The 12,070-nt window shown below is 31.9% G+C and overlaps 1 protein-coding gene across 2 annotated transcripts in view; it reads right to left on the reverse strand.

Moving 5' to 3' along the window:
- LOC121376266 (myotubularin-related protein 6-like) overlaps nt 1-12,070 on the reverse strand; it is a 51,506-nt gene that overhangs the window by 18,209 nt on the left and 21,227 nt on the right. For both annotated transcript variants that reach the window (XM_041504095.1, XM_041504096.1), the window contains exons 3-5: nt 2,119-2,281; nt 1,213-1,367; nt 385-513 (exon numbers count right to left, since the gene is read on the reverse strand). In XM_041504095.1, coding sequence (XP_041360029.1) covers nt 385-513; nt 1,213-1,367; nt 2,119-2,281 — 447 coding nt within the window. The remainder of the gene's footprint in view (nt 1-384; nt 514-1,212; nt 1,368-2,118; nt 2,282-12,070) is intronic.

A 12,070-nucleotide genomic window follows, 5' to 3' on the forward strand; every position in this document is an offset into this window, starting at 1 on the left:
AATATGTATATAATTAACACACATACATGTTCATGTAGGAATGCAAAACATCATTTTAGTATGAATGTGAGAGAATGGAAGACACAAACTGACCAACATACAGCATATAATAAATCATTATTACTAACCAAATTTTATGAAATCATGAATAGATATGTAAATAACACACATGAATAAGAATTAAAACAGACATACAAACAAGTTTTATGAAATTATCTGTCAATTTTCAAAGACATAGGCTGATCAACAAATAGAATGTAAAAAATCATTATTGCTAACCACGTTTTATAAAATCATGAATAGATAAGTAAATAACACACATGAATCAGAACTAAAACAGATATATAGGAACACGTTTTACGTAATATGTGTCAGTTTTCATACCTGATTCTCCCTGTGAAGATAGGAAAGTGTTGGCAGTCGACCCCGACTCCTGAACTTGGAGCTCCCCACCAGGACAGGAGTTGAAGCAATCGCAGGAACATACAGGAGACTAGGATATGTGTCACACAGCTGAAATGCAAATACCATTTTTAACAAACAATCTGAATTATTAACTCATATATATATATATATATAAAACTCATATCCTGTAAGTATATGTACTGAAATACTGTACATGATGTTGTTGTGTTTTTAATTTTTCATTTGTGACTCGTCACACTATTTTGTAGTAATCTTAAGTGTTATTTGGAATATGTAACCCCTGCAAATACCCATGGCAATTGGCAATCATTAATGCCATGGATATTGCTGTGGAGTTTTTTTTTATTCTCCACAGCAATTGGTTTTTTTTGTTGTTGACTATATTTGAATTTTTCTCCACTGCATGTTTTTTGCTGTGGGCATTTACTTAATTGTAGGGGTTAAAAGTGTGGTGGGACTAGATAGCCAATAATCATTAGAAGTGGACATATATTTCTTTGAATTTAAATTTCCACAATGAATAATGCAATCTCCTACTACAAGTCAACCTATTTTCAAATATAAAGTCGTCAAATGTCAACAAATATTAATATATTTAGATGAACTTGTTTCAGATGATTTTATATACATGTGATGAAGTTTATTCATAATTTGAAAACTTTTAAATACAGGACAATAGTAATAAACAATGTTATATACAAAAAATATATAAAATATTGTTAAAAAGTTGTGTCTGGCATAATAATAAAACAAAACTAATATTAAGTGAGACTTGTGCCATTTTACCTCATAATCCTTGTTGAGATGAGTAAGCACCCAGTTTTCATTTGGCACACCCATTCGAAGATATTCAGTCTGGATGTCAAAGAAATCCCAGCCATATGACTTGAGGGTGTTATCCGGCATCGTGAAATTGAATGCATACAGTGTTTCTATGTTACCTAAAATAAATTACAATCATTATGGTAAATTAAGCTGGTCATGTATAACCAATTTATCAAAGCCAATATTCTTCCTTTATGTTAGCGTATTTACGACTGTAATTCTATATCCCAGCTAGCGGTGGCTATTTTCCCCCCAGTAAATAACTGTCTTAAGTACTGGCTTCATATTCCTTATATGGATGTGACCTTTAATTTTAATAATAGACCATCATAAAATTTAATAGGATTTATGTAGTTTCTACAGGTAACTAATTTTGAAACAGTATAAGTGGAAATAATTTACCACATAATTCCTAAATTATTATCATGAAACATAAATCTGACAACATAACTAATTCCATTTAGCAGAACAATAAAACAATTACAAAGAATACATGAATCCTGACCAAATGTTGGTATTTCTACGTAATCTGTACATGTTGATAACTTTGCGATAAGCATTTGAAAGCTTGTCCCTGATTGGTTAATATTAGCTGGTAGTTAATGCATTCATGATAAACCAATGGATTTGTAGCATTCTTAGGCTTCAGCATCAGACTGTTTATGTCACATGTCATTCATAGTAAGACGGTAATATCCACCTCTAATTTCAACCGTAGGGGGTGTTAGGTTTGTCCGGGGTGGTCATGCTCGAAACTGTAGTGGTATAGGAGCATGTTAAAAACATTATGTCATGTCTAATTTCATTTTCACCTGTTATTTCTATTCTTAATAACATCACTGAATTATGCAACAATAACATGCTTACCAGGCCGAGATAATTCTTGCAGCGATGTGTAGATATCATGACAGTCACGCTCTCGTGGAATAACGAAGATGATGGACATGAAGTTTTTACAGCGAATCTGCAGTGGAGATCCACCTGTTGTGATAGGAAGTTTCTCAACTGTTCCTATGTGCATGTGCAGAATCTGAAATAATACAAACTACACTGTGAACTCTATTGGCTTCATAATTCTTATAGGCATATTCTAAAACAGAAAAATTTCAATTTTTTAATAGGCAACATAGGTGGGGAGGATAATTATTTGTAAAGCCCTTGCAATTTTTGTCAACTTTCAGCAGCACCAGGGTCAAAGCTGAATTAAACTCAACCAATGTCAGCATATTTATTGCCAGTGCATTGTTAAAAGATATTGGTATCTATATAAACATTTCAAGAACAAATGTTGAATCAAAGTGCTTTTAGATAAAGAAAACTACTTAAATTGTCTCACCATTTCAACAATTATTGAGACAATTTTCTGAATTGCAAAGGCTGTTGAAGTGCAGTAGTACTTCTCTTGTAATTACAATATAAAACATTGTAATAGACACCGATAATGATTAAGATCAAGGAATATCTTTTAGCATGTAATATAATTTTATTAAAGATAATCCTATAATTAACACTAGAAGACAATCTCAAAAGCATTAACAGATTACCTGAAAATGTTGTTTTTCTTAGGAATAGTTTTTGAACTTTATTTCAATTAAAGCTAGCATTAAGCCCCTTCCTTCAATGTTTGCTCATAAAAATGTTAAAATGTGATTTTAAAGTAACTGAATTATACTTTGAAATTCTGTTAATTCTATACGCTTTTAACATAGTTCATAGTTCAGTTGAAGCGTGTAATTAAAAGACCATAAATGATTTTTTTAAAATACCTGTAATTCAAATACCAAGTGTTATACCCAACAATTAACAACGAACCCAAATTCTATATTGTTTGCCATTAATCGGTTTCCTGCTGTCTTGCTGTTTGAACAGAACTATTTTTATTGATAAGAAATGCACGACCTAATAATTCAAACTTACGACAACGAAGCGGAACATAATAAAGTCAATGATCCATCTGTCAAGCATTATTTACTCTCTCTGATAGAGAAAGGCCTGCAGCAGGATTCGACAAACATGGGATGGAGCATTAAAAGCTCAGTAATTATATTTCACTAAAGTATTTAGTTCTATGGAGCAAAAATAATGCAAGTCCTACAAAACCCATCACTAGTGTGTGAACAACACAATCAATGGTGAAAACCTTCAAGCATGAAATTACGGTTACAGCAAAGGCTTCGAAGTCCTTCTCGGCCCGTCATGTTCAGTAAGTTGTATATTTTAAGACCAGGAAGTCTTTAAGAAATTAAAGATTTTGTTTTTGAAACAAAAATACATCTTCTTCCCACTTTAATTCACACTTAGGGCTGTTGAGAACAGAACTGATCAAACAATTATAAAAAAAATTTGGTCTGGTAAATCTGCTGCAATTTTTCCCTCTACAAATAACTGATTTAAGTAAAATCTTGTTTTCTGTGGTTAGCAGGTTTTAAATTTGTCTGAAGTGGATGCAGCAACATGAAAATGAAATATAATTAAAAGCCAATGATGACAATTCATCTAATGTTAAAGAAGTTTGTTTTGTTTAACGACACCACTAGAGCACATTGATATATTAATTATCAGCTATTGGATATCAAACATTTGGTAATTCTGACTGGTAGTCAACAGAGGAAACCCGCTACATTTTCTTAATTCAGCAAGGGATCTTTTATATGCACTTTCCCACAGACAGGAAGGCACATATCACGGCCTTTGACCAGTTGTGGTGCACTGGTTGCATAAGAAAAACCCCAAGCAGTTGAACGGATCCACTGAGGTGGTTCGATCCTGTGACGCAAGCACCTCAAGTGAGTGTTCAACTAATTGAGCTGAATCCCGCCCCCCTAATGTTAAAAAAACAATCAATCCAATAATGAATGCAACACTAGATTTTATCACATTTCATACTCATTTATGAAGAGAAAAATATACACATGCATCCTATTTTTTTTTGTAACAATTTTTTTTTTTTTTTTCTTAATTATGCATATTTTAGCAACACAAGTATCTTTAAATATCTGTGGAAGTCATACACTTGTTAATTTTAAAGATTGAAAAGAGTATTAAATACAAAAATTCCAGTGACCAAACAATACTAAAAATATTTACCAATAAATAATATGTTAATGAATACTTATTGAAACAAGACAAAGAAAAGATTATCTTTACAAAAACACACAAATAATAATTATGAGCTAACACAGAAAAATCCATTTGTCGACTGATTTGAAAATCGGTCAACCATTTTGCAGTTATTCAATAAAATTGATGATTCATATCCTGAGTTTAATGAAAACAGTTTCTATCAATATCAATTTAGACATTATAGATCTATACATATGTACACAATCTACAAGTTCACAAACATTCGGCTGACAAGGAAGTAATTTCAACTACAATGATCATAATTTTTTTTTTAAAGCTGGACGTAACCAAAACCTTATATAGGTGATTTAATGGGTGATATATGAAAGGAAAGAAGGTTCTCAGCACACAAGCTTTTTTTTTCCTTCACTTTACACGGGAGCAGAAAATACTGTAAACATCATTATATATCAGAGTTAAGATGGGGGAAACCAACTCCAACATATCAATTACTCAAAAGATTACCCTAGCCCCTTCAAATATCTGGAAATTCTGTTCCAATAAGGTTGTTAGTAGCTGAATTTAAATATAAACATTAATTTATAAAAATTAGTATACTACTTTCTAAACAGAGTCAAAAGTTTAATACATGTACATGTATTTTGCAATTTCAAATATTTAATGATTTACAGCAATATTGCAACCTGTTTTCAAATATTTAATGATTTATAGCAGTATTGCAACTTGAACATGCAATCCGTGGAAAGACGATCTAGTGATGTTGCTACAGAATACTTTTATTTAATTTGACTTGAATTTCCCGTCCTATCTAGACTAATCCTCTCATCTGACCACTAAAGACAGTGAATTACTGCGAAATAAACTACAAATATGAGAAGTCTGCAGATCCATGGCCCGAGGCAAACTGTAGAGAGCGATGTCTTCCAAGTAATCCTTTCTCACAAATCTTGTCAGCTGAAGAACACACTTTCCATAAAAACTCCCTAACATCAATAATAAGCAGTCACTAAGCTTAAATCTCTAGATGCAGTATTCTGGATTATGTTCAGAAATGTGCCAATTGCCAATAAAACCAAATATTACATTGCGTGAATGTGCCATGGACAATAGTTCACATACCGTACACATCCCATCAAAGCTTCATAGTGAAAAACATTATAAGAAAAAAATACCACTTGCTTGGTTGAAAGAGAGGATTTGAGTAAATTCATCACTGAAAGGAAAATGTTGTAATAATTTTGCAGCTCTAATATAAAAATGAAGATTTTTATTTATGATTGGACAGATATTTTTAAACATTCATGATTAATCCAATAATTATAATTACAAGGAAACACATAAAAGAGAAAAAGATTCACAACCAGAGCCAGGAAAAATTCTGTTGGCATTATCATGGTGTAATGTATACCAGAGATTGATATAAGTTAACAGACTAAATGTATTAAATCAAAATAGTTTCCATTGTGAAAATTATTATTTTTTAGTGTTTGATAGTCAATAGCTAGGGTTTTACAGTAGATTGTCTCTAAAATTCAACTTGCATCCCATTGCATTAATCTTGGGAAATATAGCATCATAAAACTTCCAAAACATGCATCTGTGTACATGTACAGGTATGTTACAATCAACCAAATGAACTACATGAATAACTATTAATACCACTTGAATTATATATGTATGAAAATTGTGAAAGGCTGTGTTCTGAATACATATACAGGGTAAATTGGGTATAGCGCCATACACAAATATTTTTCCAGATTAAAAAAAAAAATTCAAGTTACCTTTTTGATAAAAATTAATGACTCTTATCATTTCCTGTATGATTTTCTTAACCCTAACCCTAAACTTAACCCATTTTCTTTCTGGGGGAGGCCCTCCATACCCCCTGTTGACTGTGGTTGCATTCAATTACAAAGCACTATCCCCAAAAATTTCTTTCTGGCAGAAACACTGACAAATAAATTGTTATACAGTCATAATTTAATTTTACAGTTATAGTATTAATTTAATACAAGAATTCAACGGAATTAAATGTCTCACCTACCATTAACATATCTAGTGTAGCTCACAGTAGCATCCACAGATGTTCATCTCAAGCATGTTAAAAAATTAAATACTTAAAATAATAATAATAATAATAGTAAAAGAAAGAAGTGTTTTATTTAACGATGCACTCAACACATTTTATGTACGGTTATATGGCATCAGACATATGGTTAAGGACCACACAGATTTTGAGAAGAAACCCGCTGTCGCCACTATATGAGCTACTCTTCCGATTGGCAGCAAGGGATCTTTTATTTGCACTTCCCACAGGCAGGATAGCACAAACCATGGCCTTTGTTGAACCAGTTATGGATCATTGGTCGGTGCAAGTGGTTTACACCTACCCATTGAGCCTTGCGCACTCACTCAGGGTTTGGAGTCGGTATCTGGATTAAAAATCCCATGCCTCGACTGGGATCCGAACCCAGTACCTACCAGCCTGTAGACCGATGGCCTGCCACGACGCCGGTAATAATAATAATAGTAGTAAAACAAAACAAAAAATAATAATAATAATAATAAAAAATAAAATAAAATAAAAAATAAATAAATAAATAAATAAATAATAATAATAATAATTTTTAACATGCATTGAGATTAACATTCACAGATAAACCAAGTTTCACTTATCTAGCCCTTGTAATAAGAAATGGTCGTAAATGTAGAACTTTATCTTCGAGCTAAGGACAAAGCGTTTTAGATCTAAAAACCAAATGGTGGGTTTCTAGGAATCGGCAAAAAACCTACCAAACCATTACATTCACCCCTATAGTTAAAATTTTAGGAATGTAATCTTTATACCTGCATATTATTTTAAGAAATAAACCAAAAAACATCAACAAAATTAGGGTTGGCTTTTTTCTAGGGTTAGGATGGTTCTCAGAAATACATTTTGAAAGGACTATTATTATGAAAAATAAGTGTTTTTTGTTTGAAATATGCCTATTATATAAAAAAAAAATTTAAACTTGCATTGTCGCCATTGTGATTAAGAAACACATCAAGGGCTTTAGATCTCACTAATTTGGGAATGGGGACTTTTGCAGGCCGTAAGATTTAAAATTTCATAGGAAACACTTTTTCGGTTCCGTGTCTTAATTATGATCATAGGAACCCACTGGAAACTGTTTTCAAAAAACAATTATATATATATTATTTTCATTGAATAATTATACTCAATATAATAATCATGGGAAACGAAATTTCGATTCCGTGACTTTACTGACACTGTACCTGAAACGATAATTTCCGTGAAATCTGAGGACCTGCTTTTATCTTTGCTGGGCACAAGAAGGTCGTTTTAGTTCAGTACTGTCATTAACAGCTGCTCGAGAGTTGTCAATATTCAGAAATGCATTTCAGGTTATTTTAATCTAATTAAACTTAATATTTCAGTGGTTTTGAGGTGAAATATTTTGAGGTCAGCATGTTTGTACTTAATTTGGGCATATGTATTTTGGGTATAATATTTATTGCCTTGACTTTGATGCAATCTAAAGCCCTGATAGATGCATCTATAAACCATGTGGCCTAGGACTTAGTTTGTTAAAAATAGTCCTAAACATGAAAACTTGACATTCTAGCTAAGTGTTAGAAAAGTAATATCTACTTGTGACTTGGTCTAGATAATACAAACATTTATAATCTTCATTTTCCAACATAGTCTTTATTGTTCATCATGTAGGTAGACTAACACAACTGTATACTCATATTACTTATTTAAATAAAGAGAGAATCAGATTTTTTTATTATTGCAACAGCGTAAGGATAATCAACATCTATGATGTAAAAGTGATGTTCTACAATGCTTGTTTCAAATGCATAATTACCACTCATTCTACATAAACACAGGGGAAAGATGCAAAAACAAACATTAGCAGCTTTAATAGTAACACTGCTAGACATCTCAATACATGATGTACGATTTGTAAAGCAATTTTCCCCTACTGTGTCTATAATTAGGCCTCCTGGTAATCATATCTTGCATACAATGGTGCTTGCAGTTGGCGCTGATCTACACAGAAAATCAATGACTGGTTTCTTCCTCATATTTCTGACACATGGAAGCAAGGCTGCCATAAGACTGATGTTCAGACAGGCCCAAAATAGCTAGATACATGGCATCAAGCAGTGTACAAACAAATTATTCCCGCACAGCTTATTAAGCACAATGCTATTCCCTGAATGTAATGTGAAAAATTGTCAATAATCCATTCTGTAATGAATATGAAAATAGATGCACAATACTCCCAAATGGAACTTGATATCTCAACCATTCATAATGCTACTATAATGTGCACAATTGGGAATGCAATAAATATTCTTTAGTTAGAAATAGACTATGTTTAGAACACAGAAACCAAAACATGTAATAATGGCATTTTAATGTACTAGTACTTATATAATATATGTAGGATATTAAATGATCTTTAAAATGTTCTTTAGTTAGAAATTGTCTCTGTTTTGGGCACACAAATTAAAACATGTAATAACGGCATTTTAATATACATTTGTATCAGTACATGTACGTAATATTTATAGGATAGTAAATGATCCACCATTTGATTCGAAGAAAAAATATTATACATTTCAAATTGCAACAAGTTTAATTAAGTGACAAATGAAAATTACTTCCTGAAGAATAAAAACTTGACATGATATATAATTTAATATCACATTTATATCCAATAAACATGTTTTAAACAATGTGGCCCAGTGAAATTATTTCACAGAATGGAAATTGACACATTAACTTTTCAGTGACATTATTGAAACCGATAAATAGATAATAAAATCTCATACAATGATACCCATGACAATAAAAAGAAAAGCTTTTACATCAAAGCTAAATAGTTATATTTGTTAATTTGGAACTATATTATAGAGGTAAAATCATACAGCACTGATTCTCATGCATAACTTTGCATAGTCCATTTCCAAAAAAGCAAAATGTTTCGTTTCTGCTTCTTTTTTTCTTTTTTTAAATAATATATATTTAAACTGATAATGATTAATAAACAGGGATATTACACAAACTTCTATTTCTTACTATACATGTATGTACATGTATGTCCCAAGTGAAATCATTTTCAAATGTCACAAGCTTTATCTAGTAACAATAAAATGTATTTCACAAGGGAAATAAACTTCATAAAAAATGGTTGTGAATAAATGTATTTATTTGATATACTTTCTAAATTTGTGTTCATGATAATTAAAAAAAATAATTAAGTTTGTAATCTGCTTTTCTGATGAATGTTATTAAATAAATTCACAGTTTACGTCATTTCATATGCTGTTACTATATGATGCTACATATATGGTGTTTATAAGACTGAATTTGATGACTTACAATTATTTCAGAAAATGTCAGATGGATATTGATGTAAACACACACTTCTGTTTAGCTGGCCACAGAAACAGAAATAAATAAACATTAACTTAACAATATCAGGAAAGTAACTTAATATGTTTTCAGCTAGTAGTGTTTGAAAAGTAACTCATATTTCATGTCTATAGAGAAATAGTTGTCATGAGATGTTACCGTATGCTATTTATGACATTTAGGCTAGTTAAATTGTGAGAAAAACCATACATGTCTTACAAGACAAGAATATCATAGTTTAGTATAGCTGCTAACAGTGTTTTATGGTGTGAATAAAACCCTTTTTAGTGGTGAGTTTTGTATAAACAAAATTACCAATAAAATTTGCTAGTTTATAAAAATAAATCCCTTTAAAAATATGTGCACTTTTTCAAAGAGAGAAAAACACACTACGTTGTGGTTCTTTATTTGAAATAAGAAAAAACCCTCATTGGCCCTAAAATGTTGCCTGTGTCCAGCAACAATAAGCAAAAACGTTTGGATTTGTTTAACACCACCACTGGAGCACATTGATTAATTAATCAACTACTACTGGATATCAAACATTTGATCATTCTGACTCGTAGTCATCAGAAGAAACACGCTACATTTTTACTAATGCAGCAAGGGATCTTTTATATGCACTTTCCCACAGACAGGAAAGCTCATACCACGGCCTTTGACCAGTTGTGGTGCACTGGTTGGAATAAGAAAAAGCAACAATAAGCAATGCTGATGTTTATAAATAATTTAAATGGTTTCCAATGCGAGGTATGGGACGTAGCCCAGTGGTAAAGTACTTGTTAGATATGCTGTTGGTCTAGGATCAATCCCTGTCAATGGGCCCATTGGGCTATTTCTCGTTCTAACCAGTGCACTGATATATCAAAGTATGTGTTATCCTGTCTGTGGGATATGCATAAAGATCCCTTGCTACTAATGGAAAACTGTTGCGGGTGTCCTCTTTGAGACTATACATGTATGTCAAAATTACCAAATGTTTGACATCTAATAGCCTATGATTAATAAATCTGTGGGTCTGAGTGGTGCCATTAAACAAAACAAACAAAGGTTACCAATGTGGTCACTAAGATGGAAGTTTAAAAAAAGCTAACATTTTCCTGCTCTGTCTCGCTGAACTTAGCTCAGATTTGTGCTCAAGATACTATCAACTCAACTATATTCCAGATTTCCTATTTATAGCAACCTTCTGAATTATTAAAAAGAATATCACAACACATTAATTTTTCAGTGTTCTCATTGAAGCCATGATGAATAGATAATAAACAAGCTCATAGAATGATATCCAGACAAGGAAAAGAAAAGCATTTGTGTCATGTGATTGATAACAATTCAATACATTTCCATTTGCCACTTTGTCATTTATTTCCATGAACCAAAGAAAAAAAAAAACGTTATCAAAAACATCCTGAAAACAGTTTCATCATGTCAGCTAATGCCCACTGCGACCATGTCCAGGCAGTCTGATGTCAACAAAGTGAATCATATTAGCGGAAATTTGAGGTGAATTTCTTATTTAAAAACTTGTAGCACATATAACTTTAGGTACTAGTATTTATTATTTTCCCCAAAGTTTTCCTTTTAACCAGATAACTCGTATTTCTGATCAGATATAAGCTACTTTATAAAGATTGCATATTTATTTCAAAAATGGCCAAAGTTGATTATTATTAAAAAAAATTAAAAAGCACATGTACATGTAAGGGAAAACCATTTTGATTGTTATAACGTAAAAAGTTACCAAATGCACTTGACAAATCCCTGACGTTTCAGTAATACACACACATACAGTAGGTGTCTGAGGAAAACTCACACTTTCCTATTTAAAAAGTAATAGACATATCATGATGAAGCTGTTACTAGTACTATTAGCCCACATGTATAAATTTTTCACTTTAAAAAAGGGAGCCTTTTCATTGCACATTTTGCAGCCTACATGTATACATAGCCTGTAAGTTTTATGTTCCACAAAATATGACATGTACCATACAAGTACATATTTGATATTCTTGACATACACCCGAGTACTTTGCCCCCAAATGTCTCCGTACCTATGTGCTAATGAATGGCTTCAAGCCATAGGGCCAAAGACCACAATGATTAAATCTATATGTTTCTATATACATGTAGTATCAGTAGCTATAACACTTTCATTAACATCAGTGGGCTCGTGGATTTTTTTGCACTTTTGCCTGCCTAGGGGCAACATATCCTGAAAAGGATACCCAGGCTTCTTGCCAGTTCTTTGTTCCAAGATATCAGTTTAAACAAACACACCTACTAATTTGGTCAGAGTACACTCAT

This window comes from Gigantopelta aegis, chromosome 6 (assembly GCF_016097555.1).
Source record: "Gigantopelta aegis isolate Gae_Host chromosome 6, Gae_host_genome, whole genome shotgun sequence".
Lineage (NCBI taxonomy): Eukaryota > Metazoa > Mollusca > Gastropoda > Neomphalida > Peltospiridae > Gigantopelta > Gigantopelta aegis.